The sequence below is a fragment of the Cucumis melo genome, chromosome 1 (assembly GCF_025177605.1).
Source record: "Cucumis melo cultivar AY chromosome 1, USDA_Cmelo_AY_1.0, whole genome shotgun sequence".
NCBI classification, from domain to species: domain Eukaryota; kingdom Viridiplantae; phylum Streptophyta; class Magnoliopsida; order Cucurbitales; family Cucurbitaceae; genus Cucumis; species Cucumis melo.
In genome coordinates this window covers 19,274,589-19,292,482 of record NC_066857.1, presented here as the reverse complement: position 1 = coordinate 19,292,482, position 17,894 = coordinate 19,274,589, and the positions used below count along the sequence as shown (strand labels likewise).

The 17,894-nt window shown below is 34.0% G+C and overlaps 1 protein-coding gene across 1 annotated transcript; it reads left to right on the top strand.

The window, feature by feature from the left end:
• Positions 1 to 1,437: 1,437 nt before the first annotated feature.
• Positions 1,438 to 4,335, top strand: LOC127148478 (uncharacterized). Its single transcript, XM_051082235.1, has one exon. It carries the CDS (start codon positions 1,438 to 1,440, stop codon positions 4,333 to 4,335), a length of 2,898 nt encoding a protein of 965 aa, XP_050938192.1.
• The last annotated feature ends 13,559 nt before the right edge of the window (positions 4,336 to 17,894 follow it).

Sequence of the window (17,894 nt, the reverse complement as noted above, 5' to 3'; positions counted from 1 at the left end):
TGAAGGCTAGTGCATTGTTTCGTGTCATAGATTCGAGGACCACTTATAAGTTGTTACTCGGTTGTCCTTGGATTCATGGAAATAAGGTAGTAACATCGACACTGCATCAGTGCTTTAAATTTTATCAAGATGGTGTAAAGAAGGTTGAAGCCGACTCTAACCCATTCTCAGATGCTGAATCTCACTTTACAGATGCAAAGTTTTATTTAAAGAATGACAGTAGCCCAGAAGCCGTGTTTGTAGAAGTTCCTCTTGTAAACAGAGAAGATAATTTACAGCTGAAATCACTTGCAAGCAAGGAACCACATAAAAGTATAGGAACCTTCCATTCTGGAAAGAGTGAGTCGTCCACAAGCACCACAAAAAGTGTGATCTTGATGGATGAAAAGACTTCAAACCCACCGATTTTTCACTATGTCTCCCTGTCGAGGCGCAAGAAAGGCGAATCACCATTTGTGGAGTCCCCACAAGGCTTGAAAGTTGATGACATTGAAGTCCTAAAAGAAAGCTTCACTACACCGCTTACCAAAATAACTAAGCAAGAAATAAAGATAGACCTAACAGAAGCAAGCTTGCCTCAGAGGCGGATGAAAGACGGGTTCGACCCCAAGGCTTACAAATTGATGGCGAAAGCTGGTTATGACTTCACAACTCACACCGAGTTTAAAAGTTTGAAAATTCACGAACAACCTAAGCTTTCCTCAACCCAAAAGAAGCTGTTACGGAAAGGACATGCTATACCCATGTCAAGAAAATGACTCGGATACAAGTCGCTAGAGTCAATTCGTATAACTAGAAAGGGGAAGGAAAAAGTGGTTGACAGCAATCATATAACTGTAAAGGAGGTCGATAGCATGGAAGAAAAAGAAGGTGACAGTCAAAGAACCTCAACATTTGACCGAATTAGTCCACATGTTGCACGCGCCCTAGTATTTGAAAGACTAAGCGTGACAGAGGAAGAAAGAAAAGATCATCAATCAACATCTAACCTTGATCGACGATCGCCCTTTGAAAGGTTAAGCATAACTAAAAAGAAAAATGAAACACCTCGTGCTCCAATCATTAATTGACTTGGGGATGGAGGCTTACATGTCCAGACTGATTTTAGCATAGACACAAAGAAGAAGGAATCAACATCTCGCGTGTCAGTTTGGCGCCGAATTAAGCATATAAACGTCGAGAGTCACCATGGTAAGGAGTTTCCTTGTGAGGTAAAGGGAGAAAGAGAAATTCGTAGCAATATTCCTTCCCGAATGAAAAGAAAAACTTTTGTTACTCTCAATACAAGTCAAGGTTCCTTGAAAGTGAAAAGACATGATGTTATATTAACTAATCCTGAAAAGGAAGACTCAGAACAAGGAGAAGGTGAAATCTCATGTCATCACATCACCATTCTTGAGGAATTAGAGATTGAAACTCCTGAAGAAGATGCGAAAGATGCCCCCACAGAGTCTAGAGGATGGTGGCCAATCTACCATAGACGAGCTAAAAGAGGTAAACCTTGGTACAATAGAAGAACCACGCCCAACTTTCATTAGTGCATCTCTCTCTAGTGAAGAGGAGGGTAAGTACATGAGTTTGCTTACAGAGTATAAGGACATTTTTGCTTGGTCGTACAAAGAGATGTCAGGACTTGATCCAAAGGTAGCAGTCCATCATCTTGCAATTAAACCAGGGTATCGACCGATTAAGCAAGCACAACGACGTTTTCGACCAGAGCTTATTCCCCAGATCGAGGTTGAAGTCAACAAGTTGATTGAAGCAGGATTCATTCGCGAAGTCAAATACCCCACATGGATAGCAAATATTGTCCCTGTCAGAAAAAAGAACGGGCAACTTCGTGTTTGTGTAGACTTTTATGACCTGAATAATGCGTTCCCTAAATATGATTTTCCTTTGCCCATCACAGAAATCATGGTTGATGCAACTACTGGACACGAGGCACTATCCTTTATGGATGGGTCGTCTGGATATAATCAAATACGAATGACACTTTCAGATGAAGAAATGACAGCCTTCAGGACCCCAAAGGGAATATATTGTTACAAGGTGATGCCCTTTGGATTAAAAAATACCGGTGCCACTTATGAACGTGCTATGCAAAAAGTGTTTAACGATATGCTACATAAGTATGTCGAGTGCTACGTTGATGACCTTGTGGTCAAATCCAAGAGACGACAAGACCATTTGAAGGATCTAAAAGTTGTGTTCGACCGCTTGCGAAAATATCAGTTGAGGATGAACCCTCTCAAATGCGCGTTCGGTGTAACTTCAGGAAAGTTTCTTGGCTTTATTGTAAGGCATCGAGGGATTGAGATAGACCAGTCCAAGATTGATGTCATTCAGAAGATGCCAAGGCCAAAGAGTTTTCATGACCTAAGAAGTCTCCAGGGACGATTGACTTACATTCGAAGGTTCATCTCCAACCTGGCTGGTCGGTGCCAACCTTTTCAAAAGTTAATGAGAAAAGGAGAAAATTTTGTGTGGGATGAGGCTTGTCAGAATGCTTTTTATAGCATAAAGAAATACTTGCTCAATCCCCCAGTATTAGGAGCTCATGTACCTGGCGAGCCATTAATATTGTACATTGTTGCACAAGAAAGGTCTCTAGGTGCATTGTTGGCGCAAGAGAAGGAGAAAGGAAAGGAATGTGCTCTCTACTATCTAAGCAGAACTTTAGTTGGGGCTGAAGTTAACTATTCTCCCATTAAGAAAATGTGCCTTGCACTTTTCTTTGCCATCGATAAGTTGAGGCATTATATGCAGGCCTTCACGGTTCATCTAATAGCAAAGGCAGACTCTATAAAGTATGTTCTGTCTAGGCCGATTATCTCTGGACGCTTAGCCAAATGGGCGGTTATACTCCAGCAATATGACATTGTCTATATTTCCCAAAAGGCGATAAAAGGACAAGCGTTGGCAGATTTTCTGACGAACCACCCAATTCCTTCAGACTGGAAGTTATGTGAGGATTTGCCAGATGATGAAGTTTTCTTCACGAAAATGGTGGAACCTTGGACTATGTATTTTGATGGCGCAGCGCGAAGGAGTGGTGCGGGGGCAGGCATCGTCCTCATTTTTCCTGAAAAACATATGTTGCCTTATAGCTTTGCGCTTGCTGAATTGTGCTCAAACAATGTGGCTGAATATCAAGCCTTGATAATTGGCTTTCAAATGGCATTAGAAATCAGAGTATCATTCATAGAAATTTACGGCGATTCAAAGTTGATAATCAATCAACTCTTGCTTCAGTATGACGTGAAACATGAAGACTTGAAGCCATACTTCACTTATGCTAGACAAATGATGGAAAGGTTTGACAGTGTGATGCTGAAGCATGTCCCTAGAATAGAAAACAAAAGAGCAGACGCATTGGCAAATTTAGCCACTGCCTTGATGATGCCGAATAACGTAGCTCTAAATATACCACTTTGTCAACGATGGATTATGCCTCCACTTTTGCCTGAATGTCAGGAAGCGAACGTAACGACATCTCATTTGATTAATGAAGAAGATTGGCATCAACCCATCATAGAGTATCTTGAGCACGGAAAACTTCCGAAGGATTCTCGTCATAAAACTGAGGTACGAAAAAGGGCTGCACACTTTATTTATTACAAAGGAACTTTATATCGCCGTTCTCTTGAAGGACTCTTTCTTAGATGTCTTGGAAAGGAAGAGTCGATAAAAGCTCTAGAGGAAGCACATGCAGGTGTCTGTGGAGCAAATCAATCGGGACCAAAGCTTCAATTTCAGTTGAGAAGAATGGGCTATTATTGGTCTAAGATGGTTCAAGATTCAATGGACTATGCAAAGAAGTGTGAAGCTTGTCAATACCATGCAAACTTCATACATCAACCTCCAGAGCCTCTACATCCAACTGTGGCTTCTTGGCCGTTTGAGGCTTGGGGACTCGATCTGGTTGGTCCTATTACACCAAAATCATTAGCAGGACATTCTTATATCCTTGCAGCAATAGATTATTTCTCAAAATTGGCTGAGGTCATTCCTTTGAGAGAGGCCAAGAAGGAGAACGTGGCAAACTTTATTCGTACCCATATCATCTATCTATACGGTATTCCTCACCGGATTGTGACAGATAATGGAAGACAATTCTCCAATAGCATGATAGATAAATTATGTGAAAAATTCAAGTTCAAACAAAGCAAGTCATCTATGTACAATGCAGCTGCGAATGGCCTAGCAGAAGCATTCAATAAGACGTTATGCAATCTTCTAAAGAAAATTGTCTCCAAGTCGAAGAGGGATTGGCAAGAAAGAATCGGTGAAGCATTGTGGGCTTATCGAACCACTCATCGCACTCCTTCCCCTTGAAAGAGAAATTCCATCATTAAGAATGGCAGTGCAAGAAGGGTTGACTACCGAAGACAATGTCAAGTTACATCTTCAAGAGTTAGAAGCACTTGATGAAAAACGATTAGAAGCTCAGCAAGCATTGGAATGTTACCAAGCCCGAATGTCTAAAGCTTTTGACAAACATGTAAAGCCCCGATCATGTCAAGTTGGTGATTTAGTGCTTACAGTAAGAAGACCTATCATCACAACAAGGCATACGGGAAATAAATTTACACCTAAATGGGATGGACCCTATATTGTCAAAGAAGTCTACACAAATGGTGCATACAAGATTGTTGATCAAGATGGATTAAAAATTGGCCCAATCAACGGCAAGTTTCTTAAGAAATTTTATGCTTAACGTCATTATGTAAAAAAAAAAAAACAATTGAACTACGTTATGACTTGATCCCTAATATTTTAATTTCTAAAATGAAATTAAAATTCAATTATCTTATGTTAAAATTGGTCATTCCAAATTGTTAAAATCAAATCAAACCATCATCAAACTTAAATTTTATCCTCAAATTAAAGTAAATTCTGGATAAAACCTTAAATTTTTCTAAATTAAGGATTGGCCATATCCCAACTATTATTTCAAATTTAAATCAAACTCATGTACTAAATTCATAGTTTGATTAATTGGATATGTCAAATTGAGCAAAAAAAAAAAGCTCATATTTGGACTTTAAATTTATCTTTTCGAGATTGACCCACTCATACACGTTCATAAATCTCGAAAGGGGACATTTGTTGAATAAGAAATTTTGGAACCAATCACAAATTGCCACATCATTTACTAAAATAATTATATTTGGGATTAATTAAAAATTGGCATGTGTCAAAAAATAAATTTAAAGACAAATTGGACAATTCTAATGATGTCACGTGTCTTTATTATGACAATTGGGTCAAATTAATTATTTTGGTTCAATTAAATATTATTTAGTTAGGCTAAAATTCAATTGAACCCAAAAATAAGCTTAATTTAACTTAAAATAAAATATGCCCAAATTCATGTGATTGAGCTCATGGGTATGGGCCATGGACCAGAACAGACTCAAGTCCATAAAAGCCCACCAGGGAACTCTATAAATAGAGGAGTTCTCTTCATTTGTGGGGGTTGGAAATTTTTGACTCCTGCAGGTCTAGAGAGAATTCTCCCAAGAAATAGAAGCCTCATCAACTCCTGAAGTCGACCACCCTCGAAGATTGAAGCTTCTTCGAAGATACAAGCTTTCTTCGAAAACTCCAACTTTAAGAACACCCTCAAAGATTGAAACTCCTTTGAAGATCCAAGCTTTCTTCGAAGACTCCAACTTTAAGAACACCCTCAAAGATTGAAGCTCCTTTGAAGATCTAAGCTTTCTTCGAAGACTCCAACTTCAAGAACACCCTCAAAGTTTGAAGCTCCTTTCAAGATCCAAGCTTTCTTCGAAGACTCCAACTCCAAGAACATCACGTGCTTCGCTTCCTCAAATCAAGCGTAAGCATCCAGTCGATAGAGAATCAAAAGATCAAATTCTAGAGATCGGACCACATCGCATCAAATCAACGTAAATACAACATCAATACAAGTTCAACTCCAAGAATCAAATTTCTTCCGAAATCTCGTGTGAACAGCGATTTCTCTCAATCGTCTTTTCTTATTTTTTGATTCTTTTTTACATTGTTTAATATTTTCATCGTCTTTCTTCTTTTTTGATTCTTTTTTACGTCGTTTAATCTTTCCATCGTCTTTCTTCTTTTCCTTTTTTTTTTGCTATGATTTTTTTCCATTGTCTTTCTTCTTTTCCTCTTCTTTTTTTACATTGTTTAAATTTGGATAACCAAATCTAAACGACCGTGTACAAAAAAATTGTAAAATCTAAAAATCGTATATAAACAATCTTGAAAAAAATCATTTAGATTGGAGTAGCCAAATGTAAACGATCGTGCAGAAAAAATAAATCATTGGTAGACAAATCTAAACAATCGTGTATCAAAAGAATTAAAAAAATTGTTTAGCCAAATTTAAACGACCGTATAGACAAATCTAAACCATCGTGTAGCAAAAGAATTTAAAAAAATTGTTTAGCAAAAAATTAAAAAAATCGTTTAGCCAAATCTAAACAACCGTGTAGACAAATCTAAACGATAAATCTAAACGACCATGTAGACAAATATAAACGATCGTATAAAAAAAAATAAACGATCGTGTAGCAAAAGAATTTAAAAAAATCGTTTAGTTAAATCTAAACGATCGTGTACCAAGTTTTTGAAAAAAAAATCGTTTAGATTTGGGTCCCCAAATCTAAAATATCAACTCTAAACGATCGTGTAACCAAATTAAACGATCGTGTAACAAAATTAAAGGATAGAATTGAAAAAAAAATTGTAGCCATATCTATACGATCGTGTACCAAACAATAGCCAAATCCAAATATAAACGATCGTGTAACCAAATATAAATGTAACCAAATTAAACGATCGTGTAACCAAATTAAACGATAGAATTGAAAAAATAAATTGTAGTCATATCTAAACGATCGTGTACCAAATAATAGCCAAATCTAAACGATCACAAATATATTACACGCGCGTTGTTAGCGGCGTAGTTGACGGGGCATTTTTTGTATTTTACATGGTGGGCCTCTGGACTTTTTCCGTTTTCAGAATTGTTCTATACAGTGTAAATTACTTTGCGGCTTTTTTATATTTTTGAAAAGACCCCTAATTATTTTGGAGAAAGATAAATAATAATTAAATATTGTGAATAATAATTAATTATTGTGGAAGATAATTAATTATTTTGGAGAAAGATAAATAATAATTAATTATTGTGGAAGATAATTAATTATTTTTTAGAAAGATAATATAACGCCCCAAAATGAGGTAATTTTAATTTTAATTATCTTAAGTTTAATTTTGACCATGTTGAAATTTTTTGTTGTTACTAGAATTAATAATTGAAATTATTTGATTTTGTAGAAATTAGAATTAATTAGATATTTTGGAAAAATATTTAACTAATTATTTGAAATTTGGAACTCTTGGTGGAAAATTGTTGATTTAGGTGAATTTTATTGGTTGATTTAATTTTGGTGGATTTGGGGTAATTATATATATATATATAATATTAAGGGAATGATGGATAATTATATTAGCTATAATATAATTATTAAAGATCGGTATATTATTTTGGAAAGATAAAAGTGATGTGAGTGAGGAGAGAGAAATAATTGATGTTATTTTTTGGATTAAAAAAAAAAGATAAAAAGGGGATTGGATTGGTATTAAATGAAGAGAGAAGATTGGATTTTGTTTTGAAATATGGAAAAATAAGAAAAGAAAATAATAGTAATAATTTTAATTACTATTATTTTCATTAAATAGGCTACTGGGCAAGCGTGCATTATTCTTCATCTTCTTCCTCACTCACAAAACCCTAACCCTAGCCGCTGCCCCATACTCCGCTGCCCGTCGTTCAACCGCCGCCTTGCTTGATCTCTTTCTCCATTGTTGTGTCTCATCAGCTCTGCCTCTTGTTTCGGTCGTAAACCAGCGTGAAAGCCGGTCGTTGATCTCTTTGTTTGCAAGATCGTGGCCTTCTTCGTCTTCGTTCATAACCATCACCGACAGTGTCGTCATTAGCTCCAATTTTTGATCGTCGCATGTTGTCAGTCGTTTTAGTTGCGTCTTTGCATAAGCTGACCTACACGCACGCCCTACCCGAGCCCAACCTGAGTCGCACGCGTCTCTTCGAAGCTGCCTCTTAACTGTGTTGTAAGCCGCTTGATCCATCTCTCATTTTTGCGCGAGCTAAACACTCCTACTCGAGCCGAGAGTGAGTTATCAAGTCAGTTTCCCCTTTAGCTGAGCCACCAAGCTTATTTTAGCATTCTACCACCTATTTTGATGAGTTTTGGTAAGTTTTGATTGGGTTTTGGTATGCCAATCAAATATTAATTATTTGAATCCTAAATATTTAATTTTGGATTAATTTGGTTAGATTTAACTAAAAGTTTTGAGTTGTGAAATTTTTCCAACCAAGGATAAATTGGATTCGACCTCAACTTTGGGTAAGTTGAATTAAATGGTTTTTTTTTTTTGGGTGTGTAAGCAACCATTAAATTTAATATCTTAGTTATTTTTCCTTACTGTCTAGGATATTTAATCTTGGGAAGCTGACTGCTACTATTAGAAATAATTTCATTAAGCTAATCTCTAGGTAAGAGATTCTTCTAGTAGACCCTCATACTGAAGTAAGAGTTTGCATGTGATATTCTTATTATGCATTGATGTAGCCAAAGTTCATAATGTATTGATGTTGATGATGAATGATAGTTATGACTGAGTTTATGTTGATGATGATGATTGATAGTTATGACTAAGTTATGTAGATGATGATGATTGATGATGTTAATGTTAATGCATGAAATAGTAATCTCATGATTAAGAATACTATGATTAATATTCATGTCATCCTTATCATGTTATGTTATGCTACATGCTATGGATAGGGTGTCTAGTTAACTTTATCTATTAGAGTCGTACCCACATGGATGTCCCTTGGGATCACCACCCTTTTATGATTGTGTAGTCCGACGGGATCACCAGTCCAGTATGAGATGATATGTATATGAGTGACTTGACGGGACCATTCACAGCCCGATTGTCTTAGTATTTCCTTCGGGTCCATTAAAGACCAGTTTATCCTAGTTGTTCCTTTGTGTTCACCGAAGACCAATTTTGTTCTAGGTGTTCCTTTGGGGTCACCGAAGACCAATTTTATTCTAGGTGTTCCTTTGGGGTCACTGAAGACCAGATATGTTCCTATAGGATCACAATTTGTGCATGTTCAAGAACGTGCCAGTTTAGGGGACTACTTTATAGAACTTTAATAGGAAGTTAACAGACACCTAGCAGGACTAGTTGTACGTCCCTTACGAGTATATATTTGTACTCACTCGTTAAATGTTTAACTTTTCAAGCAAAGGTATAGGTAGAGGTAGAGAAAAGCTAGCGGATGACAAAAAGTGACCGTGACATGCCATATGGAAACGTTTTGCTTTCGTTGTTAAGTTATTAGTTTTGATTTCAGTATTTATGTACTTTTTTTATCACTCGTTTAAAACTAGATAGAGCTTGAGCTAGGATTTTATTTTTGAGATTTATTCCTACTTACATTAATTTATTTATGTGTACTTGAAGTTTTGATTATGAAAATTTTAGTTTATTTTTCATTTTTTTAAGAAAGTTTTTATTTCTTTTAAGTAGTAATGACCTCTGCTTAGTATAAAAAATTGGGTCGTTACAGATAAATATTGACTTCAGAAAGAAGTTGATATGATTGGGTAAATAAAAAAAGAGAAGGAATTGGATTTATTAAAGAGGAAAGTTGATAATTATATATTGAAATATAATTATTTGGAAAAGGAATGTACCATCCCAAATTTTTAAGGAGTTTTTATTAATTATGTTAAATTATTTCGGTCTTGTATTAAGGATTGGAATTAAAAATTGTTGGGTTAAGATAATTCATGTTGGAATTTATGAGTGATTTATTGGAGAAGATTTGGTTGATTAAAAGAATTGAGGATTTAAGCTAATTTGAGATCTCAGAGGGAAAAATTTGGTTTTGGTGGAATTGGATTTAATTGAGTATATACATACCCCATGTATATATATATTAAATTAGTAATTTGGATTTTTGGTGGAATATGATATTAATTATTTGGTTTTGTTTAAATAATCAATATGAAAAAATAATGTTAATTATTTGACGGAATATAATTATAATTATTTGGAAAAGAAGATAATTCATGAGGAGAGAGATGGTTGATTTGATCGGATGAGAAAAAATGATATATTTATTCAGAAGAGAGAATAATGGTTTAAATAAATATATATGTTTACTATATATTTTGGTGAGAGAATAATAATAATTATAAAGAAGTATTGTTATTATTATTAATGATTATAAATGCCTAAGATTTTGTGCATTTAAGAAATTTATTTAGGAAAGATAATGAGAATATATATATATATATATATATATATATATATAATAAAAGGAAAAGGAAATAATAATAATAAATGTTATTGTTATTATTTGAGTTTATAAATAGCATTGGAATGCTTAAGTTAGAAAAAAAAAAGAAAAAGAAAACGGTTTTTAATATTCTTCATTAAGATAACCCTCTACCGCTGTCGCATCGTCATCCATGCGTTGAAAAAAACCATCCCCGTCATGTTGGTGACGCGTCAGGAATCTGTCATGAATCTGTCTCCCAATATATTTCTTCCGACGGTCTTCCCGACATCTCTTTCAGTGTCGGTAACTTAATTTATGACGTTATTTACACTTCTTCTGACGTGTTTGTGCGTCGTGAGTGGCTCTACTTCTTGAAGTGTATTATTATAATTTCAATAAAGTGTTATTGATTATATGATTAGTTTTGTTTTAATAACCGAAATCCAATAAACTAACATCTTAAGTTGTTTAATGAGCCTTGAGTTGTATGTAGAGACATATAGGGATCGATGTTGGAGATACAGTTTAAATAGTGTATAGTATAGAGATAAGGCTTATTACCTTATATATCTTAATAACACTATGAATATAATCCACTTTGTATTTGATACAAATGCAATGATCCAATTCTTTCATGCGTAGGTGATATTCGAGTGGGGGTATCCTATGTTATGAGTTTACAAAAGATCAGATCGTGAAATAGTAACCACTAAACATAACTTCATTAACTAGTTAGGTTTTTATTTCATTATGATGACTTAAGTAACTTAGTATTAATCCTGAGTGTATTATTAACTTTTGTTCACCCAAGGGATTGTTTTTTGACTTGTATGGATGAGAGTGGCCAAATTGCTAAGTCAATAAGCTTATCATTTTGGGGACAAGACTGGGTGGCAAACTGGAAACTTAATCACACAAGATAGAATTCACTCATTCCTGACTTTAAGGTAAGTAAATGAGTGTTCCCCTAAATACTGTCTTCGAGACTTAGAAAAATAATCCAACTATCTCTATGGCACGAGAGAGATTTCTGTTTACTGGTTGGATCATAAATTGGTTGTTCACTAGAGGAGCATTGGTATTTATGGACTAGAAGTAACCTTGGGTAAAATGGTAATTTGACCTAGCAGGTGTTACGGACATTTGCGAAAGACTAACTTACTATTATTGGTCTATATCCATGCACACAGATATATATCTACAATGAGAAGACTTCAGCTGTGAGTCTTTAGTGGAGTATACACACAGCTAACGAATATTGATTAATGTGGTTAATGAGTTTAGTCACTTAATCTCACATCGTTATAATTTCTGATCTATAAGTCAATTAGGTCCTCTTCATATAGCACATAAAGAATAATGAGGTTAATATGCATTGATTGTAACATAAAATGTTAAATTGAATTAGGGATTTAATATAATATATGGATATATACGTACATTATACGTACATTATAATATAAAAAATTTATTATATAAATTTAATTTTAGATATGATTCAAAATTAATTTATAAGAATAAAATATGTGAATGAGTTCAAATATTAATTTAATGTAAACTAAATTCATATTAAAGCTATAAATTAGAATTTAATGTGTATGTAATACAGATCAAGACTATAAGTTATGAGAGAAATTTATAGTTGAATATGATTCATATTTGGATTAAATTAAATATAAGTTACGTAAAGATATTTAATTTATCAATTAATTAATTGGAGAATTAATTTATAGTTTAGTTTAATTTGATTAAATTAAATTACTTAAATTAAAAACATAGATTAGGCAAGAGATATTCTTTTAAATATGATTTAAATGAATTATTAACTAAATATGATTTAATTAATTGATTAATTATTAATTAATTTATTTTAAATTAAAGTAAATTAATAACTTCCTTACATAGGAGTTATTTAGAAGATGCGGAATACTTTCCACGTATCCCGATCTCTCTTTTCCTTTTCATCTTTAAGAAAAGAGAAGTTAGTAACGAAAGAGTGAGACTGAGCAATTCTCGAATGAACTCAAACTCTTAACATAATATCTCAGAAAGAAAAACATTTTTTCTTCCTTCCCAAACCTAGATTTGGTTCCCACAAGCCATTAACCTCAATCACTTAGTGGATATATAAGTGGGTCTCCAAATGGTTGTGTTCATGTTCTTCAATTTGGCATTTAGTAGAATTCACAAACGACAACATAAGTAAGGTTTCCTTTTCTTTATAATTTCTATTTTATGCCAAGCATGATTAGCCAATTAATAATATTTTCCAGTAAGTTTGTTTCTGTATATTTGTTGATGTACTAGTTTTCCTAATTTCTAACTAAATTCAGAAAAGATTCTATTAAACATTTAATATAAGTTACATAAAAACTTTTTACTGGTGGACGAATGTAGTTAAAAAGACACCTAACATTTTTTTCTTAAATCAAAGTCCGTTATTCATTTTGCATCTTTTAAGAAAAATAAATAAAGTGAAAATCACACAAAAGTGTCATTTTCCCCCTCAAAGTACAAACATATTAAACAACTATCTTACTCCGTAAATCAAGAAAATCCATTTCTAAAAAAAGATTCCTAAATTTGAGATCTATAAAATAAAGAGAGCGTCAACAACAGTAAAAATGGATGTACCTTCAATTAATCGAGAGTAGGAACGATTATACATGCAGATAAGTAGAAATAGTAAGAACACAAACATTATTAACCCAGTTCAATGACATTGCATCTACGTCTGGGAGGTCTTTGACTTCTTGTGGAGATTTTATTACTTTGAAATATAAATCATAAGTACAATCTTATGATGTTAAGTATAGACTGTTTACATTCAAAACTTCACTCTATACTTTCAATTATACAATTTTACTAAAATAAAATCTATGACTATCATGACTCAAAGATGGTCAAGATATAATCTCCCCCTTAATCTTTTATCTCATAAATCAACTGATTAAGAATTTGTTGGTGGAGATCTCCACCTTAATTGTGTATCTCATCAAGCATCTTGATTAAGATATAAATCTTCTCTATCACAATGAAGTTCTTTGATTTTCGTACTGATGATTACCTCAAATGTTCTTCCCAGAACATCACAAATATATATCAAGCAAGAATCACACACTTGTTGATGTTACTTGCTTGCTTGACAAGTATTTTGTTTGCAATACCTCCCTTTGTTGGTTTTCTCTCTTTTTTTGTATCTCTTTCATCAATTAAAGTTGTATATATAAAAAACACTAAAGATCTTTGCTAGTTCTGAAGATAAAGGAAATATAGGATATTCCAATATCATTTAATAATATCTCACGATAAGATAACTAATTAAAATAATATTTTATATTAAATATCTTTTAATAAAATATTCTCTTCAACTATGCAGGGCTTATTAAATAATAATCTTCTGAACAAATATCTTCTTAAAAACTAAAGATGGGTCCATAGCAAATCTAGCAATCTCCCTCTTAAGACCGGCTTCCTTTATTTGTTTAGAGATGCACACTTAGAATTGCTTATTACCAATATCATTTCATAGAGTAGAAAATGATTGCAGAACACACCCAATCACAAGATAGCCACACTAGAAAAGCAAAATATCATCCAGCCAAGCTTTTCACAAATAAATAAATAAATAAATACAAGAAAGATATATCAAAATCTAACAAAAGTCAAGTAGCACTTTTTACCCATCACAAAACTATCATATTAGTGGTCTTCAATTTAAATCTCGGTTCTTCCCCTTGCATGTGGACAAATAACTAGGAAGTGGGAGAAGACTCAGAATAGAGTCAATAGCAACTTGTCGACTAATGAGATTACCCATCACCTCATTCATACCTTGAATAGTAATACTGAGAGATCGTGATTCATTAGACAAAAGATGAACCATGCGAGAAGCTAACTCATGAGAGAAATGTAAACCAGAAGAGGGAATATTTAGATTTGTAGCTGAAGACTGAGAACCAAGTCGAGGAGGACTAAAGGTTGGTGGAAGATCTTGAACGTGAATCCCTTGAAATAGCTTATAGTTAAGCATTATCGTTTTAGAAGAAAGTTCTCTCACATCAGATTTAGTTAGTATATCAGAGTGTTGAGAGAGCAGAAAAGTTAACAACAATCTAGGAAAGCATATGAGAATGTTTATCCCAAAAGTATCCACATGTCTCAATGATACACAAGGTCGCCAACATCAACTTGTGAACTTGTTTCCTACCAAATATAAAAGATTTGTTAGTGTAATGGAGACAATAGATAAGTGAGAAGTAGGATGCCAATTACTATTACCAATTCTATGGAGAATGGTATACTTAAGACTGAGCTTCATAACCGAAAATTGCCAATCAGAAAGACACTGTCGAGTAGATTCACCTGAAAGCTCTAGAGGCAGCTATTATAAGGTTTGAAGAATAGCCAAAAACCCAGAAGAAAGTGTATTCTTCAAAAATGAATTTATAAGAGCTGGATAAATAGTAAAGCATTTACCTCTAACATGAACTTTCTGGTATTCAGGTGTCCTATGATCATTAAAATCCGTAGGTAGATTTACAATAAAGTCTCTGATCAACTTTGGATAAAATGGACCAACACCAGTGATAGTAGGAAATAGGCCAACATCAGAGATGATATCAAGTATTGCAGAAGACAAACAATGTTGATTAGAAATAACTGCCTCATCAGCAATATGTCTTTAGACCATATACTTTAATTTGTGCACTCAGTCTTCAGAGTGGAAAGAGATACCTTCAATAGGTATAGCAGGCACATTTAGAAGAAGTTTACGTCTCAATTCTTTGGTAGTCACTATTTTCTATCCTCTTGCAAGTATTCTAAATTGCTTATTAGACATCATTAGAACTGGTTCAGAAGCAGTAGGTAGAACATCAGAAGCAATGTTTTTACCTGAAGTTGATTGATCAAGAACAGAAGATTGATCTTGTGGAGCATTAGAGGCAGTGGACGGTGGTGGTGGAACTAAGTCAAGATCGGGTTCATTCTGAAATGAATCTTTTGGTACATTGGAGTCAGGACTATCAGAAGCATGGTAAAACTCAGCAAATAAGTCTTCAATGTCTCATCATTAGACCGAGCAGGTTTAGATGACAAAGGAGCAGATGTATTCTATGTTTTGCTAGTAGAAAAAGCTTTATGACTTGGGGGAGGAAAGTTAAATAATTCTTAATATAGTTCATCTATGTTAGATGATCTTCCAACCTTAGGCTTCTTATTAGATAGATCAGAAACATCTTCTTTACACATAGGAGCTTTACCAGAAGCTTTCATCTTCAAAACATCAGATAATACTACATTGTCCTCATCAGATGACTCCAAGTCAATAGCAATGGTCTCTATAGACTTAGAATCAGAAATAAGAACCTTAGGCCTTTTTTTATGAGAAAAATTACCAAACCTGGAAGAATAACTCTGAGTATCAGTGACAGTCGATGGCTTAAATGGAGATTTTGTTGTTTCTTTGCTCGAAGCAGCCACAAATTCTGCATGTAGAGACTTAGTAAACTCAGATGAAGAAGACGATTTTGTAATCTCACTTACACGACGCAATCTTTTATACTAGATGATGCGCAGGAATCTTCTTGATTCTTTTAGGTTTTGAACCAGGTGCAACAAGGGAGGAAGGTGTCAACATTGGAGAAAATATGGAACGATGCTGCATTTTTTGTGTGGATACCATTAAAAAAATCTGCTCTTCCTATAAAGCACAAGAGAAGAACACAAAACATCTAACGATGTTGAGTAAGAAAGCAAAGAGGAAGCAACGATCATAATTAGTTATTCAAATTCAAATAACATCCTTGTGAGCTAGGTAATTCTGACCAAGCCCAATAACAATAATCAGTCGAACCATATACCATTATCATTAATTGCTATTGTTGAAATTGACACACTCCAAGTCCAACTCTAGAATTTTCAAATAAACCTACTTCTAATGATTTTGTTAGAATAGATGCTAGCTGAACAGAGCTACGAACATGCATGCTCAAGAGAGATTTCCTTAAATTCAACTACTCTCGAATAAAATAGTGTTGAATATCAAAATGTTTGATTAAACTATGTCGAACTGGCTTTTTAGAAATATTAATCACACTCATATTATTGCAATACAGAAGCATTGTCTCTTGAGAAATATTATATTCAGATAGCATCTATTTCATCCATAACAACTGGGTACAACTACTACCAGAAACTATATATTTGGCCTCAGTTGTAGACAGAGAAATACAATTTTGTTTCTTCCTAAACCAAGCAATAAGATTATTTCCTAGAAAGAAACATCCTCCAAAAGTACTCTTCCGATCTTCAGCACATCCAGCCCAGTCAGCATCACAATACCCTACTAGAACTGAAGTTCTATCGAAGGAATACCAGAGATCGAGCTCCATTATTTATGATACATATTTTAGAAAGCTTTTAGCATACCATAGATGTGACTCTCAAGGATCTACTTGATATCTGACACATACTTCAACTGCAAATGCTATATTAGGATGACTAGCCATTAAATACAACAGGCTCCCGATGATACCACGATAAAAACTTTCAACAACTTTCTTTCCATAACTATCTTGAGATACTTTGAGTTGTGTTGCCGCAAGAGTTCTTTTTTTTTTTTTCTTTTTCTTTCTTTCTTTTTTTTTTTTTTTTTTTTTTTTTTTTTGTTGCTTTGTGAGAGCATACTTCTTGATTACATTTTGAGCATAATATTCTTGAGAGATAAAAATTCCAATATTGCACTACCTAATTTGAAAACCCAAGAAAAATTACAATTCTCCCACCATGATCATTTCGAATTCAGTCTTCATAGCTCTACAAATGTTGCTATTATAGACTAAGGTTGGCCTCCAAAGATTATATCATTTACATAAACTTGAACAACTCTTGAGCCTTCTTCTTAATAACATAGTCTTGGCATTACCACCACATGAAAAACCTTGAATTAATTGAAAGGTGGAAAGTCTATCATATGAAGCTCAAGGCGCTTGTTTAAGCCCATATAGTGCTTTGCACACATAATCTGGGTTAATAAGATCAGATAAATCCTTAGGTTGAGCTACAAATACATCCTCTAAGATATATCCATTAAGGAATGCGGTCTTGACATCCATATGGAATAACGTGATCTGTGTCACACACGCAAGACTGAGTAATAATCGAATAGCTTCCAACCGTGCAACAGGGGCAAAGGTCTCTCCGAAATCAACTCCCTCAATCTAAGCATATCCCTGACCACAAGACAAGCTTTATTTTTAATGACATTTCCTTTCTCATCATTCTTATTTTTAAAAATCCGCTTTGTACCAATAATATTAGCGTTTGATGGTCTTGGTATTAATTCCCAGACTTGATTTTGTTCAAACTGAACTAGTTCCTCTTGCATAGATTTTATCCATTGTTCATCCTTCATAGCTCCAGTAACATTTGTAGGTTCTACTGTAGAAGTAAAATAAACATTTGCACTCATCTTGGCATAGTTAGGTCTGCTCTTCTTTCTTGCAGTAATCCCACTGCT